Here is a 21266-nt window from a genome sequence, read left to right as displayed (position 1 = left end):
AATATGTACACACAATACATGCTACATACATAGGTATGTGTAGACAAAGTTTTACATAGAATCATAAAATTATAGACTTGGAAGGGATATAAAAACCACTTGCCTAACTTCTCACCTAAAGCAAAAACTTACATCACAATATACCAGACCCACAAGGAATCCTCTTATCCTCTTGACCAAATCTTCCCCTTTGTACTGTGCTGGTCTCTTCTGAGCATCCTTCTACCCCATTCTAACCTTGTCTCTTCACTCTTTTCTTTCTGAACTGGGGTCCCTGTGGGGGAGTCTTCCTCCTTAGTTACTTAGTTACAATCCCTATTTGGATATCTCTCTCTCTCTCTCAAACTCTCTCTCTCTCTCTCTCTCTCTCTGTCCCTCTCTCCCTAATCACTTCTGTTTAAATTTGCTTTCTCATTCATTACCTTCATTGTACAGCTAAGAATCTGACCTCGGACATTACACCCTCACTAAAAAAAAAAAAAAAAATTTTTTTAAAGTTGTATTTTCTTTGCCTGCAAAAATAAATCCCCAGATTGTATTTGTTCACTATGGTTGGGCTACTTTCCTCTTCATTAAGTGTATATTATTTGAACAGATTCTTATTCTCCTCTTGTTTCCATTCTCATATTCAGTGGATCACCCTATCTCTCGCCTTTTCTTTCATTTTTTGGCTTCATATTCATTGCTATGGCCACAAATTGGGTCCAGGGCTCAGTCATTTGACAACTGAACCACCTGTCTTCCAGACTCCAGCATCTCTCCCTTGTACTGTATTTTATGCAGAGCTACACAATACTCCTAAAGTTTTATCCAAATTATATAAAAGGCAGATTTCCACAGAATCAAATGCAATATACATAAAGCATTTTCTAAACTGCAAGGTATTACGTAACTGTGAATTTCTTCCCTTTCTCTTTTTTCCCTCCTATTCGTATCTATCTTCTAGAGGATGTGTTTTTTTCGTTGTTGTTTGTTTGTTTGTTTGTTTAAATCACAGGTTTCCAGTCTCTCCACCACTGTTTCCTCAGAACCTCATTCATGCCTGCCTCAAGTCAAGTTTTGTTCTGTCACATGGGCCCCGGTCAGATATTTTTCCTGGTTAAAGAACAAATATATTCTGACTTATGCTGCCTTTGAGACAGATTTCATGGCAATCTCTCTGCTCCCAGAATTCTCTCCATCAAATCAGGTCTCTTCCCTTTCTGATCACCCTGCTCAGGACCTACCCGCTTCTCCCACTGAGCCCTGTACAAACAGCATGGTCTGTTCTGAATTTTACCAGTAATTTTAAACACCCCAATAATCTATCCAATCTCTAACCATTTCCATTAGGTTTGCTTTTTGGTGGAAAATTGAGGACAATATACAAATACATGTGGGAAGTGCCTGGAATGTGAGACATGTTATGTAAGGCTGTATATGAACTCTGAGTTAAATGGATCTGTGTAAAAATCCCAGAGTTGCCATTTACTAGAGACGTCAGTAGGCCCAATTGCTCTGAGCTCTCCCTCTGTGTTCCTACCTCAGATGATATATAAGAGAATTAACAAAATAATATATACTAGTCTGCCAGCACTAAGGAAACAATAAACAAACAATACATTTTTTTATTAAATAGAAAATTAACTAATAGTAGCCTTACTATTTCTGCATATGTATATGTCTTTTTATGTACATGACATAAATACACTAATGTTTACAATAAAGAAGAGAATGGAATTGATTCATGAACTCTGCTCATGCTTTCTTTCTGAAGAGAATTGCTAGTGTGAAAGAAACCAACAAACAAAACCCTTATTGACGAGAAACCCCACATAAATAAAAAACGTGCTTATGTTTTACAAGAGTTTAAATTTCAAATGAAATTTGAACTTGACTCACATAGAAAGTCAAGCTCAACACACACATTCATTGTCAATAACACCTAACATTTTGGTTTAAATTATAATTAGGTATATAAATATAAATGTATGCACAATTCTTAAAGTTTTAAATTACTGTCCTCTTAGTGTTGACCTTAGTGTATTATTTGGTCCTCAACTAAATACCTATTAAAGTCAGTCCTGCCTTTCTCAAGGCAATAAAAACTTCTGTGGCACAGAAATCATGACTTACCTTTTTTTTTTTTGAGACAGAGTCTCGCTCTGTTGCCAGGCTGGAGTGCAGTGGCCTGATCTGGGCTCACTGCAACCTCCACCTCCCAGGTTCAAGCTATTCTCCTGCCTCAGCCTCCCCAGTAGCTGAGACTACAGGCGCCTGCCACCACGCCCAGCTCATTTTTTGTATTTTTAGTAGAGACAAGGTTTCACCATGTTGGCCAGGATGGTCTCGCACTCCAGACCTCGTGATCCGCCTGCCTCAGCCTCCCAAAGTGCTGGGATTACAGGCATGAGCCACCGCACCCGGCCGCCTTATCTTTTCTTTAGAGACAGGTTCTCGCTCTGTTGCCCAGGCTGGAGTGCAGCGGTGTGATCACAGCTCACCGCAGTCTTGACCCCCGGACCCAAGCAATCCTCTGACTTCAGCCTCCCGAGTACCTGGGACCACAAGCGCGCACCATCATGCCTGGCTAATTTTTGTATTTTCTTTAGAGGCAGGGTCTTACCTTGTTGCCCATGCTAGCTGTGAACTCCCAGCCTACAGCAATCCTTCCACCTTGGTGTCCCAGGGTGCTGGGATTACCAGCATGAGCCATCACGCCTGGCCTGATGCCTTTTATTTTCTAACGAACTCCCCTTACCCTGTAACGGGATCATCGTAAAAAATTTATTTGTTCAACAGTCTGTTGGAAATTCCAAAGAGTTCTGATTCTGTTTCACAGTTTTGAAGAAAAGGTGGTAGTTTGGAGAGATGTTACACAAAAGGTAACTGAGCATCTTTAGAAACGACAAATCTAGCCATATAAAATGTTACCAGATGGAGGCCGGGTGCAGTGGCTCACATCTGTAATCCTAGCACTTTGGGAGGCCGAGGTGGGCGAATCATGAGGTCAGGAGTTCGAGACCAGCCTGGCCTTGTGATTCCCCGTCTCTACTAAAAATACAAACAAATTAGCCAGGGGTGGTGGCACTCGCCTATAGTCCCAGCTACTCGGGAGGCTGAGGCAGGAGAATCACTTGAACCTGGGAGGCGGAGGTTGCAGTGAGCTGAGACCGCGCCACTGCACTCCAGCCCGGGCGACAGAGTGAGACTCTGTCTCAAAAAAAAAAAAAGTTACCAGAGGGAAAATCTAACCCTGCACAAGAGGGATAGTCTAGCCATGTGAGGGATTATTACTTACCAAATAGTCCAAGCAACAGAAATAAACACACACACACGAGTTGTTCCAGTGCCACTCCAAATCCTCTCATTTGCTTCCTTTTAGGGCTTATTACTATGCACACATAAATCTTTACACTTACTCCTATTATACACACACATATATTTAATATACATACACAAATATACAGACATGCATGCATACACAGATACACATACACATATATATTATTTATATATGATTTATCTTATACTTCTTCCTAGTTAATATATCCAGCACTTCATAACTATTTGAACAGCTATAGTTGAACTTACATGTTTTGTTTTGTTTTTTTAAGACAGAGTCTTGCTCTGTCACCCAGGCTGGAGTGCAGTGGTGCACTCTTAACTCACTACAACCTCCACCTCCCAGGTTCAAGCGATTCTCCTGCCTCAGCCTCCCGAGGAGCTGGGACTACAGGCACGTGCCACTCGGCTAATTTTTTGTATTTTTAGTAGAGACAGGGTTTCACCATCTTGGCCAGGCTGGTCTCGAACTCCTGACTTCAGGTGATCCGCCCACCTCGGCCTCCCAAAGTACTGGGATTATATGCGTGAGCCATACATGCTTATTTAATAAGATGGTTAATACAACCCTGTGTCTAGGGCTTAGCACTGGACTAAATGACTGCTAAAATAAGCTATAATTCAGAATTCCTTGACAGATAAAAACAATTTTTATTTTTACTTAATATAAAACTACTTTAAAAAGCAGCTAGAAGGCCAGACACAGTGGCTCATACTTGTAATCCTAGAACTTTGAGAGGTCAAGGTAGGAGGACTATTTAAGGTCAGGAGTTTGAAATGAGCCAGGCAACATAGCAATGTATATAAAGCCAGATGTGGTGGTACACGCCTATGGTCCCAGCTACTCAGGAGGCTGAGTTGGGAGGATCACTTGAGCCCAGGAGGTCCAGGCTGTGATAGCACCATCGAACTCCAACCTGGATGAAAGAGCAAGACCCTGTTTCAAAAAAAAGAAAAAAAAAGCAGCTAGAAGACATATGGAATACTTTTTCTTTTTTTTAAGTATCCTTAGCATGCAAAAGTCAGGGTGGAGTGAGGGAGTGAAAGAGCGGGGAAGTAGCTCATTTAACACAGGAAGAGCAAACCAAGAAGATCCAAAAATAGGCTTTTCATGAAATAAATGCCAGAATGGCAACCAAATCCTGCCTGGAGACTGAAAACTTCCATTCGAATGCTTTTTAGAGTTGTAGATATTGCCAAAGCTGTCATTGACTCTGATTTTCTGATCAGCTCATAGCAGAGTGCTTCATACCGTCCTTATGTACCTTAAACCAGACGATACCAAAATGTCAAAAAAGTACTTCCCAAGTGAAAGCTCAGGTTTAGGGAACAGTGCCAGTCTCTGTCTCTGGTTCTGCAGGCTTTAAAATAACACTCAGCTCTCACTGCTTTCTCTTGGGGTTCTCCTTGTTATCTTCCAAGAATATGAAATAAGGACACATATGCCAACTTTTACAGTTGGCAAAGGGCATGCATTTTAGAAGCCGCATTTTTATATGAATAAAAATAACATGGCAGCAACACCTTAACACCCTGGTTTTTTTTTTTAAGTGGCTGCTACATTTCAAATAGAGGATGAGGCTCCCTATTGTATAAAATTGTACTCAGGCATGTGTGGAGCAGAAGAGGTCTAATTAAAGTCAAGTTGTGAAGCAAAGCATCTCTACATTTGCACAACAGATAATGTGACAATCTGGTCTGGCTCTGGGCACTGTTATCCTGCTGTACTTCCTTTTTTTTTTTTAAGCTCCTCCAGGACCACCAAAAAAGGGCAGTCCTGAAGACGTGGTAAGTGAATGAATACGGCAGCTGATGAAGCAGATGATTCTCGGTGGAGAAAGGGGCCCAAGGAATGAGAAATATGAATGGTAAGATTTCTGAAACAAATCTCAGACCCTAAACACACCCTGCTCTATCAAAGCAACTGCATGCTGAGCCCACTGATAACTGACTTTTAGAGCAAAACATAAGAGCACATTCTTGATTAACAGAGTCAATCTAAACAGCCAGTGTGACTGGGGAGTATATTTGCTCCCTTTAGGCTGTGTGGCACTATGAAGAGCCTGGGATAAGCAAGGAGGCCTTTTCTGATCTGCCTTTAATTTCCTGTCCCAATTTTTACCTTCCCATGCCCTAATGCCTTTAAAACTGGAGATTCAGGGCAAACTAAAGTCCTTAAAGCTTTATTAAAACACTACCTTCTTGGTATAAAATGACATTCTCACTTTTTTATCTGGTGTGACAGGCTGAATGATGTGTTCCTCCTACCCACCACATGCTAATTCCTGATCCCGTTGACTATGTTGCCTTACACAGTAAAACGATAATCTCTCCATCTGAAGTTCCTTAATTTGATCATACCTGCAAAGGTATGATGATATCTGCAAAGGTATGATCAAATTAAGGGACTTCAGGAAGGGAGATTGTCTTAGATTATTATGGATGGGCCCCGTGTCATCACAAGGGTCCTTAAAGGAAGAAGGCCAGAGAAGTCAGAGAGAAAAGGCAATGTGTCAATAGAAGTAGAGACACAGAGACAAGACGTTATGCTATTGGCTTCAAAGCTGGAGGAAGGGGCTGGAAGCCAAAGAATCTAAGTGGCCTCTAGAAGCTGACAAGGTCAAGGAAATGAAATCTCTCCAGGAGCTGTCAGAGGTTACCACCCTATAGACTCATTTTATTCTTCTGGTCTACAGAACTGTAGAATAATAAACTGGTGTTGTTTCAAGCCACTAAGTTTGTAGTCGTTTGTTACAGCAGCAAAGGGAAAGGAATATACCTAGTTAGCCTTGTTCACCCTAAACTCTGCTCAGGCAGCCTCTCCTAGGAGGAGCCTCCCTGAGAGCTCCTTCCCCATCTGCCTCCAGCCCTACTTTGTCTTGGCCAGCGATTCCTCTTCTTTGCAGAGCATCCTGCAATTACCTCTATAAAGCCTGGTATTACAACTGTCGAAGTATTTATCTGCTTCCTCAACTAGCCTGGGAGGCTCTCTTTTAAAGGTAGGGCACATGTCTGATTCATTTTCATATTCCACTATTTATCAATGTTTCTGACACATAGAGGGCACTCACATTTTTTTCAGTAAGTTATTATGACTCGTCCCTTAACGATCAGGAAGATACCAGCCTTCACTCCCTTAACCAGATGTTAAAGACACTAATGGTAAAGAAATAACTAGTTCATTACCAGAAAATAGACTTGGACATCCTATGAAAATGGCTCCTTTCTCTAGGGAAGGCTCTCACAATATCATTTGCCCATAGTGGATTCACATGAAAGAATTAATAACTATCTTTTTTATTTCCAATCAAAAAGTTTATCAAGTTTTCAGTCAAAAGGAAAAACCAAGTATTAGATTAAGTAAAGAAGAGGGAGAAAAGGAAAGAGGAATAACAATAAACATTTTGGTAAATCTCATACAATTACTGAGGGATGAGACTTACTGAGGTATACAGACTATGACGGTATGAGCCCACTGCCCTCTCTCCCAGCCCACATGTTCTGCACAGTAAGCTGATGCTCCAATCATCAAGAAGAGAAGCTACTGCCTTCCCCTTGCATCCGAGTTGGGCTCAGGGCCTCACTCGGAACCAAGATAACATGGCAGAAGTGACACTGTACGGTTTCTAAGACCAGTTCAGAAGACACACAGCAGCCTCTGGTTCTTTGAATGGTGGTTCTTCAGATGCTCCTTCCTGGGGCACTCTGTCTCAGAAGCCAGATGCTATGCTGTGAAAAACCCAAGCCACGTGGAGTTCTACATGGAGGTTCTCTGGCTGATAGTCCCAGCTGGGCCCAGCCCTTGAGAGGTATTATAGCTCAAAAACTAGATATGTGGGTGAAAGAGCCTCCAGAGGGACTGGCATCCCCAGTCAATCAGATCTTCCCTGATGAGGCCTCAGACACAACAAAGAAGAGACAATCCCTGCCATGCCAGCTTGCATTCCTGACCCACAGAAGCCAGGAGCCTAATGAAATGAAGTGTGGAGTACTTTCGTATCCACAGCAAATAATTGCAACAGTTGATGAACAGACAAAAAAAAAATTACTCAGCAGCATTAACACCACATAAGACTAAGACTTTACTTCCTAATGCTAAGAAGGAGGACCAGACAAGAAGTATCTTGGTGAATTAGATCAATCTAATTCTGGCCTGATACTGCGAAATATATACATGTTCTAGGGCTGTGGCTCCCATAGTTGAAAGAATACATTGCTTATAGTTCAATGAGAGACTGAAAAATGTAAGTACCCTTACTTTACTACTTAGGAAGTTATCTGGATGGATAGCATGGTCTCATGCTAGATTTACAGTCCTATACCCTCAAATGCTTGAGAGGTTAGATTAGATGGGATTAAACTCAGAGGGATGCTGGAAGCACATCAAAATCTTCACTCTCCTTCCTGCCCAGTTTGGTCCACTATAAATAAAACTTGACAGGCTTTCTTAAATCAACTTAATAATGTGTAGCACAAGTGCCTTCAGATGCCCAGTAGCTAAACCACACATCAGCTTTCTTAGGAAGCCTTCTAGCAACAGGCGGAAAAAAGAACAACTACTGCCAAGAGTGCTGTGCACAAGAGTGCTGGTGGCCTTGAGTGACTCATTCAACAAGGCTCCATCTTTCTGTACTGGAAGGTCAAAAGTAGGAGGGGGCTGAACCTTTAATAACCAAACTCAGGCTTTCTTGCTAAAGCCAGATGCTGTCATTATGGAAACAGATGAGAACATAATTATAATCGATCTGAAATCCTGATGAATTCCAGGTGCACCTCCCAGCAGCCTGGGAGAGCTGGTGCCTCAAAGCCCTCAGAGGATTTTATTACTCATGTCATAGTGGCTGTTCCACTGTAGAGTCTACAGGACCTCAGTACTTTTCCTCTTTGACTTCAAAAGGAAGCATTTTTTTGCCAAACCTTTGGAGACACTTTTTAAAAGCAAGCCATTTTCTCAAATATATCAAAGAATAGAAAAAGTAGAAAGACTAAGAAAAAGTTGAGAGCAAGAGCTAGGTTGAAGACTTCAAGGTTCCCCTTGGAAATGAGATGAAGTGCGGTGTTTAGAAATCTGAAGTGGGGACTGGTTGAGGTCCTTAACCAGTAGACATAGTTTTGTGAACCAGCAGATTGCTAGCTATGGTCCATGTCATTTGGAAGAGAAGAAAAAAGCATGACCAGAACCCCAAATGGTATTTCTGGTGGCGCAGCTTCAAAGGCAGAACAGAGTGTAGCCACATTTTAGGAATGCCTGCCCATTTTCCAAGCCTGGTTCTCCAGGCTCCTTGTCAAGTCTGTGCTTTTCTCAACATCTTTTCGAACAACCCTTTCCTCTATGTGTTAGCGTCAGTTTCTGCTTCTTGCAAAGAAGACCCTGAACTAATATAAATATCCAAAGGGTGCCCTTTACTTCCAAATGTATTTTTTTCTGTTTGGTAGTCTTGGGGCTCAAAAATATACACTGCCATACAACTAAGAAAGAATCAATTTAGGGAAGATGGTCATATGTCCTTCCATGTGGCTATTAATAAATTAGCCAGTAAGAAAAAACAGATGACTCCTTGTTCTCACCCTAGTCCTTATTTCAAGACCATAAATTTTCATTAAGAGATGTTTCAACACAAAACCAGATGTGTTAATCCCCTGAAAAATTTGTTTTTTAAAGAAAAAAGAATTCAAGGAGCACAACTGTTGACTATGAATGATTTAGTCTTCATCTACTCAATATACTCATATTTTCAGGCATGTCACAAACCATGCACAGTATAAGCTTACTATCTGTATTCATATAATTAAGACTCATTTATCATCATATACATTGAGGCAATGTATGTGTTTGCTCAGTGTCATCAGGCTTAGACCCCAATCCCACCGCCACCATAAGCAAAGCTTTGGGTTAACATTCTTGCCACCATCACATACCATTAAACTAAAGGTGCTCCCTGTCTTCCTAAAACATGCACTTCAGCTATTACAAGATTTGTAGCAAGATTTTTTAGGGAAAAAAATATTAGATTGGAGTCTAAATGTTCATCAAAACATGAGAAAATGATGTAATCACACATAAAAATCTTTCAACAGCTAAATAATAACTTTCTTTAATTTACATCTGAACTAATTAATTAGCGGTGGTCAAATTAGACAGAACGGATTTGTTGGGGGAAAAATCCTGCTACATAAACTACTTAAGATACATGGCCTTTTAAATTTCTTTCTAGCATCTGGTGCCATATTGTGTTAGTACGCTTGGCTATGCTCTAACAGTGATCAAAGCCCAAAGGGTCTGGCTACTCTAAAGCATATTACTTTATTTGCAAAAAATAGATGTTGAACTCCCCTATTCCACCCCTCATTCCTGCCAATAAAAACAAAGATAATCCTTTCATCCTTCTTCGGGAGATGAATGGGATCCCAACTTACTAAAAAAAGATAAAAAGCCTTAAAAACAATCTTTTTGAAGGCAAAGACTCTTCTTTGGTTCTCCCCTCCCTGGTATCCCGGTATGGTACTCTCTCTGCCATGGGTAGCTCAAAAGGAATTATTCACTGATCAAAACCCTATGTGCACAGGCACGGCAGAATATAATAATGAATATTATTATAGAACCGGAAGATTCCAATGACATTTTGGCTAAAGAGGTTAAAGAATTCACTTTACTGTGATGTGTTTTTTTAAAAAAAATTCACTCACACAAAGATGGGAGAAAAAGAGGAAAGGATTTAAGAGACTTTCAGCTGTGAGTGGCATTGCAGGTTTTAGAAAACAAGATCAACACAGAATAACACCTTTTGCACCTCGGGATTGGATAAATAGGTTGAGGCTCTTCTGACCTATCTATAACAACTAAGTTTGTCGGGGGCATATTGCCACCTTGTCTTCATTCCCATGGCTATTAGGATAATAATCCATTTGCTTGGTCTGTCTATATGGTTTGGAGACAAGAATAATGCAGGATGGTTGCAGCAGAATAAAAAATTCTAGGCAACAGTTTCACATGACTAAGCAAGAGGAAACTGCTGAAATAGCTGCAGAAGCTAGGGGCTGATAAGACCCTGAAAAACAGGGTGTGGGCGAAGCTGGCGAAGACAAACTGGGTCCAACATGGTGCTGGATTTGATCTAGGTTTCTCCTAGGACCTTATTCTGTGCTCATTCACATATTCAATCATACACCCACCAGCGCCATGACAGTTCCAGGAACACCCTTATTTGCGGTAAAAATGGGTAGCACCATAGTTCCAAGAAATCTCCCCCTTCTTCCAGGAATCTCCGTGAATATGCCATCCCTTGGTTAAAGAAATCCATAAAGTCAGCAGTCCCAAACCACCTTGTGTGACTCTCTCAAGTATGCCCACACTCCCCTTTCTTAAGTGTGTACTTTTTGCTTTGCAATAAATCTCTGCACTTTCACTGTTTTCTAACTCATAACTTGAATTCATTCTTGTGAGGATGTCAAGCGCCTAGACACCAGCAGGGGTTGGGGTCCCACCAGCATTTGAGGACCTCCCCTAGCCCACTGCTGTCACCTTCTCTCAGATGCAAATGCCTATGCCAAGGAGAAACAGTACCTGAAGACCTACCATCATGCCTAATTAATTACAGAAATGAGGCTAGTTTTGGTTAAAGCTCTAAAAAATTCAACGTTAAAAGTAATTTGGTTCTCATTACTATTATCCAGCTATTAGACTTAGGACTACATTCTTCTTCAATTAAGAACATACTACACCCTAAAGAGCTAAACCATATGTAAGTCTGACACCAAAGAGTTAAAACTCAATTCTGCAAGTATCTGTGGGCCTACTATGCATAAGAAAGGTACTCTAACATACCTAGGAGAAAAAAATATTATCATTCATCTCATGAATTCCTGGCTTTTATTCTTGTTCTATACAAATATATCTTTAGGATATAATTTGACCTGCAGTATAATCAGATTCTTGTTATAATATGAGTCATTATAACAAGGGCCACTGATAACTATATAGTAAATGTTTCCAGTGTGAAAAGTACTCAGCATGCAATATTTTCAAATATGACCTAATGATAAAGATTTGGGCGTTATGTGAGCAGCACATACTGTTTCTCTTTCATATGAAATCCATCCACCCAAACATACTTCCTTATATATAAATGTAAAATTTATATATTTATACATGATATATAAAAACATTCACAGACAAGCATTCATACATTCTTGTCTCTAAAGTCTATTTGTCTTGGAAGCCAGATTATGAATTTAAAGATTCACTATTCTTCTTCTTCATTCTCTTAGAATCTGGATATTTCTTCACTATCTCTGGGGCTCAATAGAAAGAAAGAAAAAAAAAGATAATATTTGGTTCTCTCCACAGTTGGCATTTACAAAATGGATAATATCAAAATCTTAAAGAATGGACTAGGGGTAGGGAGGCAATGCAAATAAAGGAGCAAGAGGAGCGTCTGCCCTGTTCACATCTTTGAACCTTCCCAGCCTATGCAGAGGATCACAGGCCAGTGTCTAGAACATTTGGCAGCTGGGTAGTGAGTCCAATTAAGGAGGTAGGAGGCAGGGAAAATAGCTCCGAAGTCCTGTCTCATTCAGTATTTCCCTTATTTCCTTGGAGAGATTCACACACAATAAGGCCACAACTTCATCACATTTCAAGGAAGTTCAGGTTCAGGGGCACCAAGTCCTGTTCCTGGCTCGATCACTTATCTAGCTATGTGACCATAGGTAAACCATGAATTTCTCTAAAATCAAGATATTAATACTTGTCTCAAAGATGTTCTTATAGAACCAAATGATGCCATGCATGTAGCTGGTACAGCCCCAGCATATAGTAGGTTCTCAATCAATACTATCAGGGTTTCTAGTCCAGAACCTTTCAGGAAAGAGGAGAGAAAACAGTCCCTCTGTGACCTGGATTTCAATCCAGCTTGGGTCTTAATCCAAAAGCATTTGGAATCAAACGGGACTGCTAGAATAATGCACAACTTGGCGAAGGGTCCTATTGTAACCTGGGGTTCCAAGTGTTCTCTAAAGACTACTTTGTAATTTCTCACCTCAAAGTAGCCTCTGATGTCAGGCATATACCAGGGGAACAAACAGGCACTATTCTTGGTCCTACAACACTGCCCACTACCCCTAAGGGAAAGCAGCTACTATCTAGGTGGTGATGTTTTGATACATTGGGGCAGGATCCTCGGTGTCATATTATCTATATGTAATCCCTCCTTTTTTGTGGTCAGTCTCCGTTTTCAACCATGCTCATCTGTTGCATTATTGTTTATCTGTGACAAGACCGCTTAAGTTTACACACCCCCAAAATCAGTGCCAGTATTTGCCAGGTTTTTCATAGCATCCAGCAAAAATATGACTTTAGGAAAGTAACTATGATGAAAGAATTCATAAAATTTGCATATGGTAGATGATCAAGTGTCAATATCAACCCTAATGAAAACCACATACACGTAACAAAACTGGTTTTCAAACTGGATTATTCCATGTTCTCTAAAACCAATAAAAAAAAATTTTTTTAAAGAGTACTGCAATTATTTTTAACTTATCCTGGAAATAAAATACAAATTTAGACCAAGTTCATTACACTCCTCTCAGTGACATCTTAGAAATTAACTATTACATTCCTTAGGTCCTACAATAAATGAAAAGGTAAATAATTCTGTTCAAAGATGTCCAAATGTAAGATGTGTGAGTATTCTTGTGAAAACTGCAGTGTAGCCTACCTCTTTAAAGTTATCAAATGCTGATAAAATGATTTCATGCCCGCCTCTGACAAGACAAACGGCTGCCAACAGTTCTAAGACAAGGGCTTTTGTTCTGCCAAAACAAGAAGAAGAAAAACACAAATCAGTGAAAATGGCATGATGAGTCAGCTGTTCCTTCCTTCCAAGATACGTGAGAATAAAACATTTGCCCTTACATTTTTAAAAAACTTTACTAAGGTACAGTTTAATCAAAGTACATTTTTAAACCTTATTGACTTCTAAATATGTGATTTGTCTAAGATAGCAAATTTGGAAGGCACATTTACCAAAACTACAAATTACTCACTAATGAAAACTAGTTCTGAGAAGAATAATCTCTTAGACCTATCATCAGGTGACTCAGTACAATATAGGTGAAAAATGTTTACTGGTACACTAAAAACAAAGGAAATCGGAATATGCTGAAAAACAAACTATTGATTAAGTATTTTCTCTGATTTTAGAGACAGTGGTAGAACAGTTGCAAAAAAAAAAAGTTCAAAATCAACTGAAATTCATGTTCTACATTTCAAATCTGCTCATTCAGGAATGGATCCATAAATCTCCCACGAAAACAAAAGTTTCTGTCCTTTCTTCTTCCTATGCAGGAGATCTGGAAGGAGCTGGATTACAGCTTTACTAACACAAGAATATTTTCTTTGACTCAAGAAAACAAAACTCCATCTGAAATATTTTTGGAAGGAGAACATAGAGATACACTCTACGTTTTCAAATTCAATGTCAAGAAAGAAACAGCATTGTTTCTTCAATCATAAGACCACTTAAGTATTTCACTTTTTTTTCTGGAATAACAACTATCACCAATCTCTAAACAAAGACTGTTCTGATATTCCACAATGTCAATTGTCTTTTAAAAAATAATGTCTTCCCTGTAGTAGAAGGCAGAGACACAGAAGCATGGCTACTTAGGATTCTAGTAAATGAAGGAAAGAATCGCAAAGTCATAAAAGGTTTAATCAGGGGAAGTTTGAAAGAATAATATTCAGTAAAGAGGACTTTATAGTTTGCATTGCATTTTCCAAATGAGAAATGGCTAAATTATAATCAGATTTTTGGATTAACAGTTTTCAGATATTCTGTCTACAGAGAGGTATCGGATGAAAGGGAATTGCACATTTGAAGTACAGAATACTTCACCAGAATGGAAAGCACATTAAAATAACTAAAACTGATGAAGACTGGGTTTTAGGGCTAATGTGTGATGTGAATTTTATCTGCTGCTAGCCTTTACAGGTGGTGAATATGAACAAAATTCATATCTGCATGTACAATTTTATTTATTTATTTATTTATTTTGAGACAGTCTTGCCCTGTTGCCCAGGCTGGAGTGCAGTGGCGTGATCTCGGCTAACTGCAACCTCCACCTCCCGGGTTCAAGCCATTCTCCTGCCTCAGCCTCCTGAGTAGCTGAGATTACAGGCATGTGCCACCATGCCCGGCTAATTTTTTGTATTTTTAGTAGAGATGGGGTTTCACCACGTTAGCCAGGCTGTTCTCAACCTCCTGACCTCAGGTGATCCGCCTGCCTCAACCTCCCAAAGTGATGAGACTACAGGTATGAGCCACTGTGGCTGGCCACTACAATTATTTTTCTATTTTTGTTCAGTAATTAAAGCTACATATGTAAAGTTACCAAGCGAAGTGTAGACAAAGGATGGCGGTTTTAGCTAGCTTTCAGCAGTAACTGATGTAGGTAAATCTTTATCAAGACTCTCCTGGTCCCCAAGTCCTGGCAACCTGATCCTCTCCAAACTTAGCAGCAAGGATGCTGGGAATCAGGCCTCAAAAGAACAAAAGTTTGAGGAGAACGGTGGAGGGCTAGAATTGTCACCAGTTGCTCAACTCTGGCCCATGTAAGAATGTAACTTGGCTCAAAGGAAAAATTCTACACAGCCAAAGAGTTTATAGCCAATCTTATTTCAGAGATTAACACTTGAAAGTTTCCAAAGTCAAACTTGGTTAAGTGTTGACCAGCTCTGTTTTCCCTAGATAGATTTATACTTGCATACTACAAAAGAAGCTTACCTGGGATTCTTGTTGTTCAAGCTTAGTGCAATCTCATTGACAGCGTGTGGATGAGACATGACCATGTTGAAACCATACTAAAATTAACATGGAAAAAAAAAGAAACACAAAGCATTGGGAGACAAGTTAGGGAACTGTCAGTATTGATTTAAAACCAAAAACCCAAAGTATCTACTTAATGAAACTTACACAATCATAAATGCACTTATGTCTCTAGTACATCACGGTCAAAGCATATTTCTTTATTAAAAATTTCAAGAATGCCAGCTGCAATGATTTGTGCCTCCAGTCCCAGCTTGAGCCAGGACAACCAGACCCATTTCTCTCCCCGCCTCAAAAAAAAAAAAAAAAAAAAAAAAATTCGGCAATGATGCTATTATCAAAAGATCATCTTCCCATTCTTTATGAATGATCTACATGTTTCTCTTTATTAAAATGATGAAAAGGCTCTAGTCCAGTGATTCTTAATCTTGGCTGCTCCTTAAACTCACCTGGAAGACTAAACAAAACATTTACTCTGAATTTCAATTACAGGGAGCTGGCACCTGAGTTTTTTAAGCTTCCAGGGTGACTCCACAGTATACAATACATATAACATACAAAATGTATGTTAACAGACTATTTATGCTATCAGTGAGGCCTCCAGTTATATACAGAGTTTTGACTACACCAGGGATCAGTGCCCTTCAGACCCCACAAAGTTCAAGGGTCAACTATATTCTTTCTCCTCAAAACTTACTCTTAGCTCATGACCTTATTTCCTCTTATACTAAGAAAATACAAGCAATCAGAAAAAACATCTAGAAGCTCCTATACCACATCAATCTACCCACACAGATCTGTGGCTTACCTCCTCACCTCCTATTAAAGAGGAACTCTTCTGTGCTCCAAACTAAGGCCAACCCTTCCCATGAGTCCTTCCCTCCATCCCATTCCCTCTCATCTGCTCACGAACATGGTATGTTCCAGAAATTCCTCCATTCCCCCTTATTTTTCCCTCTCTATGGACTCATTGCCATTAGCATAAAAACATGATGTAAATTCTCTTAAGCAACAATAAAAACCTCTCTTGATACCACAACCTGTGTTCAGCCACTGTCTCTCATTTCTCTGCTATCCTTTACAGCAAAACTCCTCCAGACACTCGGTATAAATCCTCACTTCCTGCTCATTCTTGAAACCATTCCAATCAAGCATTTCATCCCCACCATCCCAATGAACTATCTGCCAAGATCACCAAAGACCTGCACTTTGCTGAAGCCAATGGCCAATCCTCACTCCACATTTTACTTGACTTAGCAGCATCTAATAGAGCTGAATACTCCCTTCTCCTTGAAACACGTCCTTCACTTGGCTCCTAACTCCTTGGCTAATTTTCAGGCTCTCTAGCCAGCTTTTCTTCATCTCTCTGACATTTAAACAGAGTCCTAGAGTTCATATTTTGGACTTCTTTACTTCTCAGTCTACCCCTACTGATCTCATTCACCCTCCTGGCTTCCTATGCCATTTATATGTTAATTACTATCTCCAGCCCAGACCACTGCCTTGAAATCCAGACTGGCATATCCAACCACCCACCTAAGATCACTATTTGAATGTCTAAGGGGCATCTCAAAGTTAAAATCCCCAAAACAGAATTCCTAATGATCTCCCTCAAATCCGTCTATCCTGCAGTCTTCCCATCTTTTAGATGGCAACTCTATCTCACAGGTGCCCAAGACAAAAGCCCTGGTGCCAGCCTCTACTCCTCGCCTTCTCCCTCATACCTAATGCTATTGCCTTTAGCATCAAAATAAAACCAGAATCAGATCAGCTCTCATCATCTCCACTTCTATGATCCTAGTCCCTATGACCATCAAAGCTCACCTAAATGACTGCTAAGGGCCTCCTAAATGGTCTACTCCCTCTTGCCTTTGCCTGGCCAAGGTCAAACCTAAACACAGAAGCCAGAGTGGTCTCATGTTAAATGCAAGTGTCAGATTATGTCCTTAGAACCATTCAACAGCTTTCCTCTCATAGTGAAGTCAATGTCCTCTCAGCGGCCTCTAAAGTTCTACATAATCAAACAGATGACACCTGACTTCATCTTCTATTGTTCTCCCTCTTACTCATTCTGATCCTGCCAAGCCTCCTTTCTGTGACTTGGGTAAACCAGACATTCCTGCCTCTGTGTCTCTGCACTTGCCCTTCTCTCTGCCTAGAATCTTCTTTCCCTAATATCCCTCCCTTTGCTCCCTCATTCAAGTTTTACTAGATGTTACCCTCTCAGTGACCCTTCCCTGGCTGGCCTATTTAAAACTCACACACATTTTCAGCAGTTCCTATTTCCTATGTTTTCTACAGTACTTAGTAATGGTTCTCTGGGTTCAAAGCCTTCCTGGGTCCAAATCCTGACCCCACTACTTACTAGCTATGTGACTTTAGGCAAATTACTAAACTTCTCTGTGTCCCAGCTTCATCAGTAAAATGTGGAGAAAAATATTATTGATCTCACAGGGCTATTTACATGACTTAAGAGGTTTAAAAGCACTAGACCTGAAAAGTGTACCATGTAAGCATTAGCTTTCATTTCATCATTATTATCTGGAACATACACATTTTATCAATTTATTTGTTGGTCATCTGTCTCCCCTCCCTGGAAAGTAAGTTCCTTGGGCTACAAATTTATTCAGTTCTATATTCTCAGCGCCTATGTGGAACAGGGGCTGTCTGGCAAAGCTAATAAAAGTACTGAAAGAATAAATGCATGTTTCCCTTCTTAAATTCAACGCAGCACCTTAGTGGGGTCAACCTGCATCACAATTACCCAAAGGAAGAATCTGTAGTTTCAACAATCTTCCAGGTGCTTCTTCTAAAGATTAGGAACCACTGAGTCCAACTGCCAATAATTGTAACCTCTCGCCTGTTCGCCATATAAACCTTTGAGAACCACTGTGTCTATCCACTCCTGGTGTTCTAGAGCTGTTTCATTATTACCCCCAACAGCAACTTATTCAATCTTTAATGGTCACAAATATTCACCAAGCAATCTAGTAAGTTTATCACTACAGGAGGAAAACACCTTTCCTTTAAATACATCGCAAATTATATATATATATTAAAATATGAGGGCAATAAATTAAATCTTGAGCATTAGGATGAACCAGGCCTTTCTTTTTAAATAGAATCTCATTAAATCCTGGCATTTACTTCATATAGAAATAATACACAGAAACCAACGAGAACAAAATCTGAGTCTGTTTTTGTTTGTTGTTTGGTTTTTCTTCTTTTTAAAAAAAATTTCAACAGCTTTAGGGGTACAAGTAGCTTCTAGTAACACAGATAAACTGCATGATGATGAAGTCTGGGCTTTTATTTTACCCATCACTCAAGTAGTGTACATTGCACCCAGCAGTGATTTCTGAATCTGATTAATTCAGGTTTTTTTTTTTTTAAAGAACCAGAAGCTCCAACATACCTGATAATTCATGATGGCACGTAAACACATGATACAGACATGTACATCATCTTTCTTACTCACTAATCTTGAATTTTTCAGAGTTCTTCTGCTTGGCAAGGTATTATATCTACAAACAAAAAGAGAAACTTCTATAAAACAATAGGTTACTTTCTTAGCATAGGCACATGCACTTAACAGACACTACTCTTTACCAGTACCAAAACAAGGATTGTAGGTTAAAACCACCACCAAATGACAACGGTAAGATTGATTTCAACCTCTAAAATACAGCTTTATAATGTGTCACTTTGCCATAAGCCCATCTTTGATATGCTTGTTAACACACTTTTTGGAGGTCTCAGAGACAACTTTAAAAAATAACTACACAGCCACTGTGACCCCAGCATATATCATCTTCTTAATCTACATCTGAAGTTCTTCCCCTTCCTCTATCGTTCTTATTTTAACCTCAGTCTTATATTTCTTTAATGGAATCACTTGTTAAGTACATGACTGTTTATTAGAAAGAGTTTTCATTTTTAGTGTAAAACAAAGTAATGTAAGATTAAGTTTTAAAAAGAAAGAGTAATTTCAATGGAATCAACTGCCTTTTGTAACTTAACAATTAATATAATTTAATTGTTACAAATAAACAATATAATTTAATATTCATATGCAGCAATGATCGAGAAGGTACACTGACTAACGAAAACCAGTTTCTACGGAAAATGGGAGAGGTTATTCGCTACAGTGCCATATTTCTGCATCGCTTTGAAATATTAATACATTTTCATTATTCCAGCAAGTAGACCAACCTTACACATTTGTTTGTTTCTTTTCTTTTTTTTTTTTTTTGGAGACAGAGTCTCGCTCTGTCACCAGGCTGGAGTGCAGTGGCACAATCTCAGCTCACTGCAACCTCCACCTCCCGGGTTCAAGCGATTCTCCTGCCTCAGCCTCTGTAGTCCCTGTAGCTGGGACTACAGACGCATGCCATCACGCCCCACTAATTTTTGTATTTTTAGTAGAGACGGGGTTTCACCATGCTGGCCACGATGCTCTCGATCTCTTGATCTCGTGATCCACCCACCTCGGCCTCCCTAAGTGCTGGGGTTACAGGCGCGAGCCACCACGCCCAGCCTTATTTGTGTTTCTTAAGAGGTATAATGTAGCACATTCTTTCTTTTTATTTATTGATCCAGTTCTTGATCTATATTGCAAGTCTCTTTCTAAGAAGCCAAAATGTCCCTGTCATTATTTTCTGGAGTGTAGAAAGCAACAAAATTAATTAGAATAATATTCTACTTCCCAAACATTAACACAAAGGGCTTCTATTTGTTGCAGTAGATAGCTAATCTCAAATATATTTTTCTGGATCAACATTTAAAATATATTTAATATGACATATCACATACATACTTATTAACATTTAAGGACTTTAGAAAATACACAATATATAAATGTCAATAGAAACAATGAAAAAATTGTTTATTAGTTATATTCTATGCTCAAAAACAATAGAGCTAAACTTTTTTCTAAAATGTATGGTAGTGGTTTAAAAATTATTTTCTCCAATTGTTTGTTTATATAAAAACAGAGTAGTAATAAAAGGTAGTATCTGAACTTGTATGTCTAAAATAATAACATTATAAATTTAAAAACCACCATCACAGCCAATAACAGCAACAACAGAATCATAGCACTGACAGCTGAAGAGCTATGGTATCATTTACTCCAATCCTTTCCTGATACAGTTAAGAAAACGGAAGCCCAGAGACATTGCATCTACATGGCAAATAAGAGATGAGATGAGACCAGGCAAAACCACAAGTCTCCTCACTGCGATTTAGGACAGTCACTTTCTACCAGTTGCTCATCATCAACCTGACTCATCAACAATCTGCTGGGTGACCATGCGAAAAGCTACCGCCTACAGCTGTCTGTGCTGGCTAGTTCCTGATCAAATGTTCACATCCTGTCATCCTGGCAGTGTTTCCTGCTTCAGTCCTAGACAGGTGTCATTTCTCACCCCGAATAATTATTTCACCACGGAGAATTAAGTCTTAGTTTGTCAAAAACAGCAGCATATAGGCATCTCTTATAGAATACGGTGGCCAATACCTTGGTAGCCAAGTTTCTCTTTTTAAATCTTTATTCTATATATCACACTTATTAGGAAAGTGAGGATGTTTTTTAACTTAATAGGAAATTTTGCTCTATATTTTTGAAACATTTTAAAAAGGACTTCCTCTCATTAAATAAATGCACCCTGAGAAATGTCATAATTCTTTTCCTCTGAAAATATACTTTCAAAGGACTCAACTTAGGATGATCTTAAACATACAAGACTAGATTTTAGGGACTATGCTGGGTTAGCATGTACATTAATCAATTCTTCATCACACACATTTTATGGAATCTGACGATTTTTGTAACTGGATATTTGGTTTCTTTGCTTTAATTACCATGGGAGTAAATGACTACTTAAAAAAAAAAAAAACAAAAAAAAAAACAGGTTTTGAATTCAGCTCCAATGCATGATGTTGATACCATGTATTTTTTGGAGACAAGGGTCTCACTTTGTCACCCAGACTGAAGTGCAGTAGCATGATCACAGCTCCCTGCAGCCTCAAATTCCCGGGCTCAAGAGACAATGCCCAGCTAATTTAAAAAAAAAAAAAAAAAATTTGTAGAGACAGGGTCTTGCTCTGTTGCCC

The 21266-nt window shown here is 39.4% G+C and overlaps 1 protein-coding gene across 1 annotated transcript in view; it reads right to left on the bottom strand.

The window, feature by feature from the left end:
• FMNL2 (formin like 2) overlaps nt 1-21266 on the bottom strand; it is a 314952-nt gene that overhangs the window by 53503 nt on the left and 240183 nt on the right. The window contains 3 exon segments of the mRNA XM_007964975.3: nt 13044-13137; nt 15111-15187; nt 18568-18676. Of these exon segments, the coding sequence (XP_007963166.1) occupies nt 13044-13137; nt 15111-15187; nt 18568-18676 (280 nt within the window).

The sequence above is a fragment of the Chlorocebus sabaeus genome, chromosome 10 (assembly GCF_047675955.1).
Source record: "Chlorocebus sabaeus isolate Y175 chromosome 10, mChlSab1.0.hap1, whole genome shotgun sequence".
In the NCBI taxonomy this organism is placed as follows: domain Eukaryota; kingdom Metazoa; phylum Chordata; class Mammalia; order Primates; family Cercopithecidae; genus Chlorocebus; species Chlorocebus sabaeus.
The sequence above is the reverse complement of the archived record's forward strand: the minus strand, read 5'-3'. Positions and strand labels throughout refer to the sequence as shown.